The sequence below is a fragment of the Corythoichthys intestinalis genome, chromosome 19, assembly GCF_030265065.1.
Source record: "Corythoichthys intestinalis isolate RoL2023-P3 chromosome 19, ASM3026506v1, whole genome shotgun sequence".
NCBI lineage: Eukaryota > Metazoa > Chordata > Actinopteri > Syngnathiformes > Syngnathidae > Corythoichthys > Corythoichthys intestinalis.
The window spans coordinates 40,604,353-40,622,687 of NC_080413.1; the positions used below are offsets into that span (position 1 = coordinate 40,604,353).

At 39.6% G+C, this 18,335-nt stretch overlaps 1 protein-coding gene across 5 annotated transcripts in view; it reads left to right on the top strand.

Moving 5' to 3' along the window:
- Positions 1-2,762: 2,762 nt before the first annotated feature.
- ube2j1 (ubiquitin-conjugating enzyme E2, J1) overlaps positions 2,763-18,335 on the top strand; it is a 42,897-nt gene continuing 27,324 nt past the window's right edge. The window contains exons 1-5 of one of the 5 annotated variants that reach the window (XM_057823231.1): positions 2,771-3,377; positions 4,979-5,108; positions 6,228-6,301; positions 11,982-12,113; positions 16,590-16,674. In XM_057823231.1, the coding sequence (XP_057679214.1) occupies positions 6,242-6,301; positions 11,982-12,113; positions 16,590-16,674 (277 nt within the window). In that variant the 5' untranslated portion in view covers positions 2,771-3,377; positions 4,979-5,108; positions 6,228-6,241. Of the gene's footprint in view, positions 3,378-4,978; positions 5,109-6,227; positions 6,302-11,981; positions 12,114-16,589; positions 16,675-18,335 lie in introns of all 5 variants that reach the window. The other 4 variants (XM_057823230.1, XM_057823234.1, XM_057823233.1 and 1 more) reach the window with 4 other exon arrangements.

Sequence of the window (18,335 nt, forward strand, 5' to 3'; positions counted from 1 at the left end):
AAGCAAAATAGAAAAGGCAAGCGAAATAGAGAAATCAATGACAAAAATTGTCATTATTTTTTTCCTTTTTTTCAATGACAAAAGTGAACGTCAATAAAAAAGTTACTTTTTATTTATTCATTTATTTTTCTTTATTCGTGTCTTTTTTTTATGTGGCACTCCTTTGATTCCACATGTTCTGTCATAACTGCCACATACAGCCTAATTTTTCAAATTTTATATTTTAACATCAATGATGAATTTTACATTTCGAAAGGCAGTTTCGTATAAAACTCAAACACTGTGCTGGCAGCCTAATTCATTTTCTTATTCTTTGGTGGTAAATATACAGCAGCCAACGGTATTTGAGCTTTATTATCACCACTGCATGGACATATTTTCCGTGCACCACTGCACTGCATTGTGGGATACAGGAAGCTCCGGAGTGACCATCGTTTTTCACTCGATCACTGAGCCCTCTGAAGATCCATCTCACCAAGTTCACTTCGCTGTTTTGGGAATTGGAACGGCCCTTAAGACGGCTGGGGGGGGGTCGGCTAGGGCAAGTGAGCGAGGGCTCATTTAAACCGCGATTGAAACGCAGCCCAAGTTCTCTTCAGCTGTTTAGAGAAATGGATCAGCCCTTATCATGGCGGGAGGTATTCTCCCTAGAAAAAAGTGAGCGAGGGCACGAAAACTGTCTTCAGCTGTTTAGAGAAATGGATCAGCCCTTATCATGGCGGGAGGGATTCTCCCTAGAAAAAAGTGAGCGAGGGCACGAAAACTGTCTTCAGCTGTTTAGAGAAATGGATCAGCCCTTATCATGGCGGGAGGGATTCTCCCTAGAAAAAAGTGAGCGAGGGCACGAAAACTGTTTATGAAACAAAGGCTGCATTTCAATCGCGGTTTAAATGAGCCCTTGCTCACTTGCCCTAGCCACCGCCCCCCGGGGGAAATCCCTGCCGCCATCTTAAGGGCCGTCCCAATTCCCAAAATAGCGAAGTGAAGTTTGTGAGATGGACCCTCAGAGAGCTCAGTGATCCAGTGAAAAACGATGGTCACTCCGGACCTCCCTGTGTCCCTCAGTGCATTGCAGTGGTACTCGGAAAATATGTCCATGCGGCGGTGATAATGAAGCTCAAATACCGTTGGCTGCTGTCTATTTACCACCAAAGAAGAAGAAAACGAATGGAGGAACCAGCACGGTGTTTGAATGTGATACCAAACTGCCTTTGGAATTGTAAAATTTATCATTGTTGTTAATAAATAAAAATAAAAAAATTAGACTGTATGTGGCAGTTATGGCAGGGTGTATGGAATCACAGGAGTGCCAAAATTAAAATAAATAAATAAATAAACATAAGGAGAAATAAATGAATAAATAAAGACTAAAGTTACTTTCTTATTGACTTTCACTTTTGTCAGTAAAGATAAGGAAAAAACAATAACCATTTTTGTCATTGATGTTTCTATTTCGCTTGCCTTTTCTATTTTGCTTTTAACGAAAGGAATGGTCTGTCAATCAAATGGCGTTGGGAGGGACTCAACTTAAACTTCAAATAGGTTAAACGTATTTGAACAACAAATCTGTTTACAGATTGTAAGGTATAGACAAGTAAATAAATTAATTAATTAATAAATAATGAAATGCCCATATAAAATTTGATACAAAACTATATAATTAATAATTATAATTCTGATAATTCCAGGTACCAACGTATTGCCATCAAGCGCAGAATATTTCTGCGGCTTATTGACATGAGTCGCACTATATTTTGTGCGATGTGGAATAATGTTGCCACCAGGGGGTGGCGAGGCCTGGCCACGGCTCCCCCCAATAAATTTGTTGGCTACCCCACTTGTCACCTTGCCTGGTACAACAGACTCACCGCTGTTCCGCCTATTGAGTCTGGCCACCATTCAGCGGATACAATTTCCAGGGCGGAGCAAGCCACAGCAAACAGACAGCGGAGTGGACCAATCAGCGACGGGCAGACGTGACGTTAGTAAAACGACGAGGGCAGGACGAGGGACTTGCGCGCGGAAGTAAACATACGAGGGGAGCGGAGTTTATTCAACATGGCTAGCGTGAGACAGACTGTTGTCAATGACTCGTGTCGATGTGTTTTTGGTAATTTAAAACTGATTTTACCATGGATTGGAACATATTCTCGGCTCTCCTGTTCACCATCTGTGTTGTTATGGAGACGACTTTCGACGCGCAAGAGTGACGTTGCTCGTTAAGAACACGTCACGCAAATAAACGAATCTGATTTGTCGATTGATTTTGTACCTGCTCGAGAGGCTGTTAATGGGCTGGTTCCCAGACTTTTCTGTCAATGTTTGAAAAATAGAGGGAGAACAGTCTGGCCGTGCCAGGCAACTTGTCACCCCACTCGCCAGTATAATGTCAGAATGTAGTAGCTGCGGAACTCAAAATTTTGACTGGACTATTATGGACTATGGAATATAATAGTATACAACAAACAAAATAACACCATCAAAAAAAGTATATCAGAAGGTGTGTCTTGAAGTCTTTCTGACAATTTTCTACTGGCCCGTTTAATAATACAACATAGTAAAACCCTGAAATTATGGCTTTTAATTTTGGGTGTGCCACCCCAAGATTTTAAGTGGCCCCATATGGCCACCCCTATGAAGAATTTCTGGAGGCGCTACTGATTTGAAATAGGCAGTATAGCGCTACTCCAACACCTTGTGGTTGTTTCATGATTTTCTTGCCTGTGAGTGAACGAGGGCAGGTGTGTTCCATTTACGGTACGTCTTTCGCTCCCCCTCCGCCCACTTTCCCTTCACCCTCCAAATGGCCTCCGTGTGACGTCATAGCAAGTGCTCAGGGCAAGCGAGCAAGGGCAACTCAAACCGTGATTGGAACGCAGCCAAAGCCAAGAAAAGAAAAGAAGTGACGCATTTCGCATATACGCAGGGCTAAGCAAGGGCCTCCGACGCAAGATGGCCGCAAATTACATATGCCGTCGCTTCTACCTTGGATATCTAGTCTCGTATATGTGATACATATGACCAACCCGCTCGCTCCAACTATTTGACGTTCTCAAGTTTGACGTCACGACAACAAGTAAGGACTCTCGCCTTTAGATATAGATAAAGCCGATTAAAATAATATCAAAGGTAAAACTCCTCTTCGTGACATCTGGAATTAACGTGATTACAGGAGAAACGGATCGACCTGCATTTCAAGAGCTCTCTGTGGATGAACATTGACCAGTGCTGCTAGCACACAAGCTAAATTGAGATAACACATACGCAGATGAATGATTGTAAATGAGGAACTAAAAAGCACAACTACGACTATAAATCTTCTTTCAAGTGCTTGACGAATTTCACAATGGAGAGTAAATACAACCTCAAGAGTCCTGGTAAGTTTGGTTGTAATTCACGTTTACCCAGTGCACAACTTCACTGGAACCGCTTCTTTAATAGACACCTTTGTATTTGTGTTTATTCTACCCAAAATGTTCGACATCCAATTCCAAGGGTGAAGAGATCTCTCAAAACGTCTTCTCTTGTACTCGTTAGCTAGCTTATATTACATTGTCTGTTATGGTTTTGATTTTGCATCCACGTCGGATAAAATTCCAGTGGATTTATGTTAGGTTTTGTTGTTTCAATCAGATGAGGGTATACATATACATGGCTTAAGTGTGCGAGTATAACATGCCGTAGGACACGTCAGCAAGTGGTGCTTACCCCCAAGCAACCACCTTTTGCATAAGGTAAAGCCGGACAAAGCACTTTCGATTCAGTTTATTGACAGATGAGACAAATATATTGTAGGTAAAAAAAATGTAGAATTATAAACTCATCAAAAAACTACTAGAGATACTGGAGATCTATAACTTAAAACATTTCATCTTGTCATCAAAGCTTTGAAATTGTGACTGTCAAAAGAATGAGTCATTTTCCATCTGGGTGATTTTATTATTTTTTAACCTGTCCTGTTCAGCTGCTTTTACACTATTGAGTGTCTTTTGGTCTGAAATAGGCCTGAGCGATATTGGAAAAAATGTATCACTGCGATATAGTGTGATATTAAAACTAGAGAATTTTCACCGGATGACTTACTATAATTAATAGCTCTGGAGCTGTTGAGGAGCTGTTGTGCTAATGTCAATTAAAGATTTACATGTGGCGCAACTTTTTTTTTTTAGCGTGCGTTGTTTTTGTTTTCATGGTTAAATGCACATGTACATGTTTTTGGGCAGTTACTTTGAGATTTTGGGGTACTCAAAGGGTTAATTCCAATCAACTCAGAAATTTGGGTTACGTCGCCAGCATAGGAACGGAAATCGTTCGTAACCCGGGCATGAACCTGTAATTAGCTGACGATAGCACCACTATGGTAATTGTTTGCATCGATGTGTAATAATGTATTTCTTGCTGTTCGTTCTTGTTTGTTCTTCACCTCTTTGGTCTACTTCCTTCTTTTCTGTCCCCCCCCATAACCCATTTCTGTTAGCTACTTTCTCCTAACAAATAAAACATAATGAACAACCACAATGCGAGTACAGGTAGTCCCCGGGGTAACGACGGACTCGACTTACGTGATTTCAAATTTACGACACCTGCGTCTCGTTTTTTTTTTTTTTTTTTTTTTTTTAATGCCTTAAGTATTTTTCTTGAATCACACAAATAGAAAATAAAAACTCCAGTAGTGCCTTAATGTCATAGACTATAAAAAAATTGAATAAATGGTAAATAAATAGCCCTCTGAAATTTTTCCACAGAAAACACAATATACAACAAAATACAGTGAGGCTCAGCAGCACATCTTGTATGGTTAAAATAAAAATTATATAATTGCTTCCTGAATTTTTAAATTATTTCAGTTATACTGAAATTATATTTAAACTTTGTTTTACTTCAAACAACAAAAAAGAGTGCAGGAGTACTCAGGTTCAGCAGTATCTCTAGTAAATGCAAATAAAAGATGGCGCTCCTCCACACTTTGCTATTGTAGTTCGTGAATGGTTGAACGCCCACTTCTCTGGAAGATCGTCATGCTGGCCGGAAGTCCTGACTTAACACCAGTCCTGACTTTGGGGTTGTTGAAAGATCAAGTCTACTCAAGCAAAGCAAGGAATTTGGAGGTACTTGAAGGGCGAATACATGAGGTTATGGCTTCTGTCCCACAAGAGTTTCTTGTGAAACCAGTCGATGCGGTTAGGGTTAGGGTTCTGAAAAGAAAAACGAGAACATAGATCTAATTGCCATACATCAGGGAACATACACAAAATAGTTGACAAAAATATTATGACATTTGAATGAATCATAAGTAATTTGAAATAGGGAGTTACTTTTTAATCACCCTGTAAAAGTAATGTACAATGATCCCTTGCTACTTCGTGCTTTTTTGTTGTTGGTTTTGTTTTTTTCTTTAATTCAGTGGTTCTTAACCTTGCTAAGGGTACTGAACCCCACAAGTTTCACATGTGCATTCAACGAACCCTTCGGAATTAAATTGAAAAAAACATTTATTTATTTTTTTTATTCAAAACTGATTTAAAATTGATTTAGCTAAGCTATAGCAGGCTAATATCTGAATTACCATTCAAATTACTTGAAATTTCAAATATATAATAAGTAATGGTGCCTTTTGTTTTTTCACATTGGAAACCGATTTGTTTGTTGTCATTTCTACATTCGCATTTTAGTGTTGGATTCTTACATCACATATTATTTTTATCGTGTAAAATATGGCGCAAATGTTTTTTACTTCCTCGTACCAAGTACGGGTTAACCTTCCACTGAGCAAACCAATTAAAGAAATTGAGTTACAGTAAGCTTGTCAATTGGGGGCAAACCAGTCCAAAACTTAGTCAGTGAATGAAAATAGGGCCCTGTGTGTCATAACCCTCGCCGAACCCCTGGGGTTCGATCGAACCTAGGTTAAGAACCACTGCTTTAATTATACTTTGGGGGAAAAAGGGGGGAAAACATGTCTTACATGTTTCTCTTTCCAATGCTGGTAAATCCAAATAAATACAGATTTTGATTTTCCTAGGAGGATTTCACCATTAACAGTGAAAAACAAGGGATCACTGTATATGTGTTTGAGTGTTGGTATCAATGCACACTAAACAAACATTTTTCTTAGTAGTAAAGCACTTTATGCATGTTTTATCTGTTGTATATCTACGTCCCAACGCACAGGTACATCTAACTTAAACTGACATTCTCGTTTGTCTGTCCTTGTTTTGTCGGATCAGCGGTGAAGAGGTTGATGAAAGAGGCTGCAGAATTGAGAGATCCCACAGAACACTACCATGCCCAGCCACTGGAAGTAAGTTTTGGTATTTCATGTAGTTTGAGGCTGGGTATACTGTACTGTTATAATCTGAAGTTTAGCACTCTGATTTTCTTTCTTAGTATTACTCAATAAAATAGAAATAAACATCAACTTTCACAAACTCGGACAAATCATCACCAATGACTTCAATACGACTCATTGCTGTGTCATGTGTCAGTGGGATGTGGTTTGTTTTTTTTACTGCTACTGTCTCTCTTTTCTGTCTTTCAAGGTGTCGGTCACTGCACTTAACAGTTGGTTTAATTTCTGCATCATAAATTGGTTTCTTGTGCTTTGGTGACGTGGTCTAAAATTGTTTAGCAGCTAAACCAGTACTTCTCCAATAGTGGGGTGCTCCCCCAGGGGGGTGCAAAGCGGGGCTCGTGTGATGTTGTGGAACATACCTTTTGTTGCTGCACGAGAATAACGTGTAATTACACATCCACTAGGTGGGTGGCAGTAGCACTCTCATTTTCAGAGTGTGCGCAGTATTTTTGCATTAAACGAGCACACAGCGAAGAGCATTATACCTCCCTACTAAGACGAGGAAATACGACAAAGCGAATGTAACGTTTGGCTTCACTTTTAATACAATGGGACACGAGGGAAGACTGGTATGTTAATTGAGAAGCACTGAGCTAAACATAGGTTAGATCCATGGTATGGCTGGCATTATCCTGGAAGGAGGAGCCCTCCTTCCTTTCTGTGGTACCTTCTCAGGGTTTCTTCATTTTTCCCCAGTTTGTCCTTTTGCCCATTGGAAGAGTTAAGATCAAGGGATATCATTATTGTTTTATGATTTTCTTGTCACTATCTTTTTTTATTTGTAATATTTACATATCTGATTTACAGTTATTTATTACCTTAGTATTTTAAAGTTTGTTTGATAAAAGGTATTTGTTTATGAAGCACTTTAGAATCTTGTGTGTTGATGTAGGACAGTGGCTCTTAACCTTGTGAAAGGTACCGAACCCCCCAAGTTTCTCATTTGCATTAACCGAACCCTTCGGAATTAAGATTTTAACCCCCCAAAAAATTCAAAACCCATGTATCTAAGATTGCAAGCCAATGGTTAATTTTCATGAAACTAACCTAAATCTTAATGTAATCAATTCATTTTAGTTGAAAGATGGATATGTCTATTAGTCCATTTGTTACCAAAATCGTATTTTGTACGTTTAAATAATTCTAGACTCTGTAAATTCATTACCCTAATGCGTCCATGAAAAACTGATGTTTTCACCTCAATAGAGAATAATAAATATTCAATCAATATGATAAAACATCTATATGAATTTGTTAAAACTATTATTTAACAGATTATGATAAACTATAATCGTTTGCACAAAATCATATTTACGGAAAATTTTGTCCAAGCATCTTTCATTACTTTTGCACTGTGCTCATGGCACTTAAGTTATTCTGACCCATAATGCACCACAAAGAAGGCAAGACAAAAAAATGGCAACAATGTAAGAATGTTTGGCCTTTTTACATTTTTTTTTTAAAAATATTGTGACTTGTTGTTTTTATGTATTCCTACTTCCCATCATAGGTGATTGTTACATTTATGTGTAATATTACATGTTTTCTGAAATTAATCAATTCGGTATTGTAAATAAAATATTATAGAGCTTAAATTGTTGATGAAAACAAATTACTGAGTCATGATAGCATTCTTCTATTTTAAGACAGCTTTGGGAAATAGGGTTGCATATCTTTCATGAGAGTCACCCTTATATCTAAGTGTATTCCTGGTCAAAAATATTCTTTTAGACAGCATCTTTTCAAACAGGTCAAAATGTGATGTTTAATGTTTTATCTTTATGCTGAAAGTCTCAACAGAAGAGGCAAAGACTGGCCGAATGCGCATTATCTTTGAATTTTTCATTTAAATTTGGGCGTATAAATCATATATTGTTCAGCTTGTTTAGTTGCAATAACTATGAACATAGTTTCTGTCACATTTTTACATCTCATATGATATCAAATTTCTTGAACCACCCTGTATTTTATTAGTGCACAAGGTGATCTGACAAATTTTGTACACAAAATCAATAATTGAAAAACAAAACAAAACATGAATCTTGAAAATAAAGCCTGTAAATTGAGGGCAAACCAGTCCCATTAGAATTGGTCTAAAACGCCACATTGCTGAGATTTAGTCAGCATACGAAAATAGCTCCCTGTGTGTCTTAACCTTCACCAAACCCTGAGGCTTGGGGTGTCAAACAGGTTCTCAAAGGGCCACAGTGGGTGCTGAATTTCATTCCAACCAAACGAGATGAATACCTTTTCACCAATATGGTGTCTTACAAGTGTAATAAATTGATTGCGGTCAGGTGCTGCTTGTTTTATTAGAAATGTCATTGGTCGAACTGTCTGTGCTGGAGCAAAGACTAGGACCCATTGTGGCCCTTTGTGGAATCGGTTTTGATACCCCTGCCTTAGGCTAGGTTCAGACCGCAGGTCTTAATGCATAAATCTGATTTTTTCATGTTTTACCTTCTCGAGTGACGCATTAACTTGATGGTTTGAATGGGGCAATTTTAATCTCCAATCCAAGTCACTTAAGTATGTGGTTAAAATCTGATCTAGGCCACATTTTTCCAGAGTGTGGTTGCAGTCTAAACCAGGGGTCCCCAACCTTTTTTACACCACGAGCCGGTGCGATTTGAGTCTTTTTTTTTTTTCTTTTTTTTTTCTTTCTTTCTTTTTCTTTTTTTTCCCACAGACCGTTGTTCTGTCAAATTTTGCTCCCAAAGTTTTTTGTGGCGGTGAAAAAGCCCTCTTTTATATTCAGGTGGACTCTCAATGTTATCCAATGGTGCTAAAAAACTATTTACATCACAAACATACATGTGCAACACGAAAATGGTGTAAATTAATGCCTAACGACACGGCAAAGTCGTTAAGTGAGAGAGCTGCGTGCAGTTGTTGTGTGCAGCTAACATGGCAAATGTAAGTTAATATTCCTTTCTTTAAAGAAAATTTACACTGTTTACTTTGGAATCAGCCATTTTTAACGTTACACGCATGCAAAATTTTTCAGAACACCGGCAATATGCAGCAGAAAAATAAAACAAATATAAAATAACATTAGTTTTTAGCCACGTCGTGATAAGTGCAGGGAAAATATAACTCACTCGCTGAATCAGTGGGAGGCCTGAGCTTGTTTCATTGAGACGAAATGGTCCCATCAAGTTGTGATGGGAGAGTGAGAGAAGCCTACTTCACAAAGATACGATGTTGGAAATTGTAGCACGGTTTTCAATGCTCTCCTAACGATGTCAGGATATTCTGGAATGACTTTAATCCTAAATGGCTGTAGAGTTGTTGTCTCAAATGTATGTTTAAGTTTGCCGTCATTTGCTATCTCTATAAACTGATGCTCCTGTTGCACTGACATGCTCGAATCACTCGTTTTATTCACAAACAGGTCACAAATCCACTCATTCGCAGTTCCTGGGTCTTTAGTGATTGGAAAGTAGTGTAGATGTTGTTTTCATCGACGTTGTAGGCTCAACTTCTGGCTCATCGGGTGCCCTTTTCCCCATAAAAAATCTGTACAAAGACGTCCGTTTTTCAGTCATTCTAGTGTGGGGGCTAATTATTTCACGGAACAAATGTGATGCACCCGCCCTACGTCATATATTACTATCGAGGACAAGCGCACATAGATATACAAAACAAGATGTATTGCTAGCAGTCCAGTCAATGGATTTCTGTGATGACATTCTATCCTGTAGCATCATATCTAGAGTAGACGGGGATATTGGTGTGTTAAGGGGCACAGGCCAAAGTTAATTGGGCCAGAATGCAGTCGTTAATAAATTATTATTTCTTTTGGGGCCCGGTAGCAAATGCGCCACAGACCAGTACTGGTCCGCAGCCCGGCGGTTAGGGACCCCTGGTCTAAACTGTCAAGTCTCCCAAATCGGAATTTGTTCAACATTTACGTCAGCAAAGAGCGAGAGAAGCTGGAAGGACGCGAGCAATGGAGTTGCGCAATAGCCTTAGCGCCTAGCTTGAAGTCGGCTTTCAGAGAGGAGGCAGGCTTGTCCACAGTCCTTAAAAATAACAGGGGGAGGGGATAAGGCTGAGAATGCTTTGTTTTAGGGCTGCAGCTATAGAATGTTTTAGTAGTCCATTAATCGATGTACTAGTTAGTTCGAATAATCGCGTAATCGGATAAGGAACATAAAATATTAAAATACCTGAGCTGAGCCTTAAAGGGTATAGATTTTTTTTTTAAATGAGGAAAGTCCACCAGCTTAAATGCTATAAAATGCTAAAGTTTTTTTTACAATGCTCTTAACAAATGGTTCAGACACATATTTCCACAAAAAGTGGCTAAATATACCTATAAACTAAATTATGAATGCATTAAAAAACATTAGCTCAAACAAAAACTTAGCGTATGTTGGTCTTAACAGGGAGCAGTTGGATTCAGCCATGTGAAAAGAGGCAGAGCAGAGGGCAGTGTATCCACCCTAATCAATAAAACTAAATGCAAACACTTTCAAAATAAACCATTACAACGCCACTTTAAACGAATACTCGAAGCAACAAATACTCGAGTTAATCAATGAATCGTTGCAGCACTACTCTGTTTTCTTTCTGTGTGCCAAAAGAGCAATATTTCCAATATTGCTTACATGGCCGAAAGCCTGTATGTGTGTGCATGCGTTCTATCAATACATATAAACTTTGAATAAAAGACTAAACGGGGATTATTTATGTCTGTTGTTTGTGTCCTCTTTTTGGAAATCAAAATATAATCACCCTAACTGCGAGTTAGTGCGCATGCGTAATACTTGATTGGGCTCAATGGTCAAAAGCAGGGCACACCAAAAAAAAAAAAGAGATGAAGAAAGGAATTGTAGAAGGAATTGTGCACCAAGACCTGCGGTCTGAACCTAGCCTTATGCCCCTTTCCCACTGAAACGAGTGTGTCAACGCGTGTTTTTTCCAAGCCGATGCAACCCACTAGCAATTGGCAGTTGGCACCTTTCCATGTCGTTTTTTTTTTTTTTTCACCCGTCTAACCCCCCACCCCTCCTCAGCCGTGCGTAAGGTTACGTGACGTCACCACGCTAAAATGTGCGTCGACAAGTGCGACCGAATTCATTCAGTTCAAGGAAGTAAACAATGCAAAACAACATGGAAGCCTCCTTTCTCCACGGATGGAAAGGAGTTGGCAGGTCTCATCATCTTTCCAATGCTGGGACATGTTGTTCAATGTGGTACGCTACTGGCTCCTTCTTCTACTAGCTTTGTTGTGAGCATCGACGTCACTACGGTTGTGGGGTGTGTTAAATGGGAGGCGACTGGCACGTTGTTATGACTCATCACGTAAGAGCCTACGTCACCACGTAGATAAGGGTGTTGACTGTTGACCCGGAGTTTTGCTTTTACACTACATGACGATCAGAGCCGAGGTGATTTTAACGCGGGTCGCTTGGAGGGTTGATTTACACGGGTTGCTGCACCTTTCCCACTGCCACCAAAAGCCGATTGTTAGTGGGTTGACATGGGTTTTTTGGCCAGTGGGAAAGGGGTATTAGACTCGGTCACCGAATCCAGGTTAAGAACAACTTATTTAAGGATATGAATACATTTGACACTACTAAACATGTGTGGTTACTTGAGCCAATTGTATCCTACCTTTCAGGATAACCTGTTTGAATGGCACTTCTCGGTCCGAGGACCACCAGATTCCGATTTTGATGGTGGGATTTACCATGGCAGGATTCTTCTACCCCCAGAGTATCCGATGAAGCCTCCCAGCATTATTCTCCTCACAGTAAGACCAACTTGCAAAGAATTGTAGCATTTGCATTCATCTTGATTAATGCAAATTAATTCATGCAAATTTAATTTTGGAATGAATGAGACGATTTACTGTCCATTTAAAACATGATTCATGATACGAAAGCCACTATACTAGTCCTTCTCAAAAAATCAGGATATTGTGATAAAGTTCAATTTTTTTCTGTAATGTACTGATAAACATTAGCCTTTCATATATTTTAGATTCATTAAACACAATTGAAGTAGTTCAAGCCTTTTATTGTTTTAATATGGATGATTTTGGCAAAAAAGTCAAGAAAAACCAAAAATCCCGATCTCAAAAAATTAGTATAGCCTGAAAAGGTACTCTAAAGGAGCTACTAACCTAATCATCTGAATCAACGAATTAACTCAAAACCACTGCGAAAGATTCCTGAGGCTTTTAAAAACTCCAAGCCTTGTTCATTACTCAAAACCGCAATCATGGGCAAGACTGCCGACCTGACTGCTGTCCAGAAGGCCATCATTGACATCCTCAAGCAAGAGGCTACGACACAGAAAGAAATTTCTGAGCGAATAGGCCTAGAGTGCTGTATCAAGGCACCTCAGTGGGAAGTCTGTGGGAAGGAAAAAGCGTGGCAGGAAACGCTGCACAACCAGAAGAGGTGACCACACCCTGAAAAACATTCGATTCCAGACCTTTGGGGACCTGCATAAACAGTGGACTGAGTCTGGAGTAGAAACATCCTGAGCCACAGTGCACAGGCGTGTGCTGGAAATGGACTACAGTGCCGCATTCCCCTTGCCTGGTACCCCAGACTCACCACTGTTCCAGCTATTGAGTCTGGCCACCATTCACGCGGATACAATTTCCAGGGCGGAGCAAGCCACAGCAAACAGACAGCGGAGTGGACCAATCAGCGACGGGCAGACGTGACGTTAGTAAAATGACGAGGGCAGGACGAGGGACTTGCGCGCGGAAGTAAACTTACGAAGAGAGCGGAGTTTATTCAACATGGCTAGCGCGAGACAGACTTGTCAATGACTCGTGTCGATGTGTTTTTGGTAATTTAAAACTATTTTACCGTGGATTGGAACATATTCTCGGCTCTCCCGTTCACCATCTGTGTTGTTGTGGAGACGACTTTCGACGCGCAAGAGTGACGTTGCTCGTTAAGAACACGTCACGCAAATAAACGAATCTGATTTGTCGATTGATTTTGTACCTGCTCGAGAGGCCGTTAATGGGCTGGTTTCCAGACCTTTCTCTCAGTGTTTGAAAAATACAGGGAGAACAGTCTTGCAGAGCCAGGCAAGCATTCCCCAGGTCAAAGCCACTTTTGAACCTGAAACAGCGGCAGAAGCGCCTGACCTGGGGTACAGAGAAGCAGCACTGGACTGTTGCTCAGTGGTCCAAAGTACTTTTTTCAGATGAAAGCAAATTTTGCGTGTCATGCAGAAATCAAGGTGCCAGAGTTTGGAGGAAGACTGGGGAAAAGGAAATGCCAAAATGCCTGAAGTCTAGTGTCAAGTACCCACAGTCAGTGATGGTCTGGGGGGGCCACGTCAGCTGCTGGTGTTGGTCTAATGTGTTTTATCAAGGGCAGGGTCAATGCAGCTAGCTGTCAGGAGATTTTGGAGCACTTCATGCTTCCATCTGCTGAAAAACTTTTTGGAGATGAAGATTTCATTTTTCAGCACGACCTGGCACCTGCTCATAGTGCTTAAACCACTGGTAATTGGTTTACTGACCATGGCATTACTGTGCTCAATTGACCTGCCAACTCTCCTGACCTGAACCCCATAGAGAATCTATGGGATATTGTGAAGAGAAAGTTGAGAGTCACCAGACCCAACACTGTGGATGAGCTGCCACTGGCTGATTGCCTCCATGCCACGCCGCATTGAAGCAGTCATTTCTGCAAAAGGATTCCCGGCCAAGTATTGAGTGCATAGCTGATATAAATAATTGAAGGTTGACTTTTTTTGTATTAAAAAAACACTTTTTTGTATTGATCGGATGAAATATGCAATTTTTTTGAGATAGGGATTTTTTAAATTTTTTTTTTACTTTTTTGCCCAAATCATCAATATTAAAACAATAAAAGGCTTGAACTACTTCAGTTGTGGGTAATGAATGTAAAATAGATGAAAGTCTAATGTTTATCAGTACATCACAGAAAATAATGAATTTTATCACAATATGCAAATTTTTGAGAAGGACTACTATATACTGGTATACAGTGCTGCTCAAAAGTTTGTGAACCCCCTCAACATTTTGGAATTTTCTATTATTTCAACCTGATTTCCTAATCAATCAATTCAGTAGTTTTTTTTTGTTTTTTTAACAGTTGTGTTGTCGAGACTAAATTAAAAAGAGTTTTCATCGACTGATGTAGGTGCAAAATTGAACTGTTTGGTCACAACCAAAACCGCCATGTCTGGCGAAAAGTCAACACTGCATACCACCAAAAGAACCTTCTCCCAACAGTGAAGCATGGAGGTGGGAATGTCAAGATCTGGGCTTGCTTTTCATCCTCAGGACCTGGACAACTCCACATAGTCCAGGGAATCATGAATTCTGAGGAATATTGTCAAATCCTAGAACATAACCTGACGCCATCTGTTTTGAAGTTAAAGCTTGGCAGAAGGTGGATCATGCAACATGATAATGATCCAAAGCATTCCAGCAATACAACCAAGGAATGGCTGAAAAAGAAGAAGATTCGTGTTCTGGACTGGCCCAGTCAAAGTCCTGACCTAAATCCCATTGAAATGCTGTGGCGGGACCTGAAGCGAGCAGTTCATGCCAGACGCCCATCAAACCTCTCTCAACTGACTGCGTTCTGCAAGGAAGAATGGGCAAAAATCCCCCAAAGTAGATGTGAGAGGCTGATTAGTCACTACAGAAACCGTTTGGTTGAGGTAATCTCTGCAAAAGGAGGCGCAATATCCTATTAACTGAAGGGGTTCACATACTTTTGCACACATGATATCTGAGTTTTTCTTAAATCAACCACTTTTGTTAAATAAAGAATGACAATATAACTATTTCTTTTGTTTCAGTCCATTATTTGGAATGTCAGTATTGTGGATTTGGGTATAACTTAACATTTAATAAGGTTATTTTAGTTTTTTTTACAAAAAATCTGACCATCGCTGTGGGGTTCACAAACTTTCGAGCAGCACTGTATGTGTACAGTGGTATGCAAACGTTTGGGTGCCCCTGATCATTAAGATTTTCCTTTGTAAATCGCTGATTGTTTGGAGCAAAAAAATCAGTTAAATATATCATATAGCAAATGAACACAGTAATATTTGAGAAGTGAAGTTATATTGTCACTTCCTGCTGATACCTGGTCATTTCCTCTTGATATTTTAACATACATGGCTGTCAATGGCATCGACATACATGGCCGTCAATGACATGGACCTACATTGGTGTCAATGGCAGAGACATGGTTACATGGCAGTGGCGTCCCATTAGATACGAATGGGAAAGTTTTTGACAAAATTTGTGGGAACCTGTAGGTTTTTGGCTAATTCTGTCTCCAACTTTTACGCCCCTTCCTGAAATTCTTGACGTATGATTTATGTGAAATGGATAAAATTTGTTGGACTGGATACATTTTGAAAAAAACAAATTAACACCCCCCCCCGCATTTCGGCTCAAACGGTTATTATTCGAAAGATTCCCTTCATCGTATTTGAATGGTGTCGATGGGCCTAACGGTGTGGGCTGTGCGGCGCACAGAAGAAACACCATAGAAAAAAAAGGATTAATATAGATGGTAGCTTTTGCATTACATGCAAAGCTTCCTCCACTGCTTTCGAAGGTGACGCCACCTCTTCACAGCTGTATAACACAGCTGTATAATATAAATTATATAGAATTTTTTACTCACTGTTTGTAGGCAAATCTGACTGAACCAAATTATTTTTGTTCAATGACATGATAATTAGAAATTCCTTGAGTATTTTCTAGTTAGCAAATGCATATTAAATCAAGGTTATGTTTCACCCACTGTTTCCTTAAACCCTATTGTGAAGCTGCATTTTCTGAATAAACAGTTGAAAGTCGGGTCTCCAATTGACGAGTATGCTAAATTAGTTAACTCTGCAGTAAATGATCAGGTTTCGCTCACTAAGCTAGTGGTTTAAATACGTGTCTGCACCTGCAAAACATGTATGTGCCTCCATTTCCATGCTCAACTTGTTGTAGTGTCACATTTATCTGAGCATGCAATGGGCCTATTTGATATGGAACAGCCTTGCGCCAGATGGTTTCGTGTTATATGGACCCTGCAGCACTAATATTCCGAGTACAGTACTCCCAATTTTTTGGGATGTTTTTTTCCCAAGAAACCACAAACCTCAGTTTATGTCTAGTAACTCCAATTTCATAATTGTCTCCTCTTAATTGACTAACCCCAACCAACCCCACCACCTACCGCCTCACCTATTTCTATTTCTCACCCCACTTGCCCAGCCAAATGGAAGATTCGAAGTTGGGAAGAAGATCTGTCTGAGTATATCGGGTCACCATCCAGAGACATGGCAGCCTTCATGGAGCAGTAAGTTTCTTTAGTGTCATGTGTTTGGACATCAATATTCTTCCTTGTCTTGGGTCAGATTTCCTTTTGGTATTTTCATCCAAGACAAAGAACACAATTGACCTTTCTCAAGAGCTCCGCCCCCCCTTTGATCATGATTGAAAAGATGGCAAGCTTCGTGACTTCAGCTGTATAGCTTTGTGTTTAGGGTAATTTAATATGGAGCAGTACCATTGCAACATCCTCCAGATTGAGGCAAATGCTTAACAAAATGCAGTTTAGGGTTATGTTGAAAATTGTACCAAGCTATCAGGACAAAAGCATACAGGTTCAACACTTACAGCAAGGCAAAGGGCTGGAATTCTAAGGTGTCCGTTCACAAAATAAGTTCGACTCATATTAGGATGCTATGTTTACTTTAAAAGTGAAAGCATCGCTTAACGTTAGCCCAATCGTAGAACACACTGCGAACGAAGACATGAAACTTACAAAGTTATACGTAGACGTTATAGCGATGACATCCTTGTAAGATATAATATTGGATAACAGTAACTACAACTTTGGTATCCAGTTTTGTGAATGTTTTTGCCTCCACGTGCAAGTTAGGCAAGAGCAGCTCACTAATTCGCCTCTGGCATTGGTTTATTCTTGCTTTAAGAGAACAAGTGTGTGTGCTTGTTTATCTTGGAGCTGGTAGGGACGGCGATTGTTTAACCTATTGCAACCCAGTTGTTGTTTTCAACTTTGGGAACGGAAAGAAACACATTCATACTATATATTAAGCCTGAACGATATATCGTTTAAACATCGCCTCCGCGATGTGTGCGTGCGCAATAGTCCCATCGCAAGGACGCGCGATAGTTTTTTTTTTTTTTTTTAAATCCACATACGCCCTGCTTTCTGCTCTGCGCAGAGCCTCACACGCTCTTTGAACCTCACAGTCACTGCAGCACTTGCTTATTAAAGTTAACGATGCTGGTATATTTGATCTTGCCAAAGAAGCTTACATCACAGCGCAGCAGCTGTCAATCATCGTTTAACTTCTTAAACAGTTTCTGCAAGGAAGCCGGTTTGGAATGAATGTGTGTGTGGAAACGTTTGAGACATATAAATTAAATGCCAGAAGTGATCATGAGGAGTTTGTAATTTCTACATGTCCACCAAGAGTCACAGCTAAAGTAGATAAACAGAAGTATTTAATAAAGCCAAGTATTTTTCTACTACAGTATTTTATTCTTGTTCATAAATGATTTGGTTGGACAGTTATGTTTAAAACTGATCATAATTATTACACTTGAAGTGCTTAAAACCATTTATTATATATATATATATATATATATATATACACGCACACACATTTTTTAAAAATCATACTTTGGGGAAAAAGTGAGAAAAAAACATGCCTTATATGTATCTCTTTCCAATGCTAAGTCTGAATAAAAACATTGAGCACACACACACAAAAAATAAAAAATTTGGGGGGCGGGGTGCGCAACTTCGCAGTTTTTCACTTATCGCGGCGGGTTCTGGTCCCCATTAACCGCGAAAAACGAGGGATCACTGTACACTGGTCATTGTGAGTCATCCAAAGTCTTTCCAAACAGCTATTCAAGTCATCTAGTGAAAATTTCTTTAAAAAAAATAATAAAAAATTTAAATATCGCAATATAATATAGCAAACC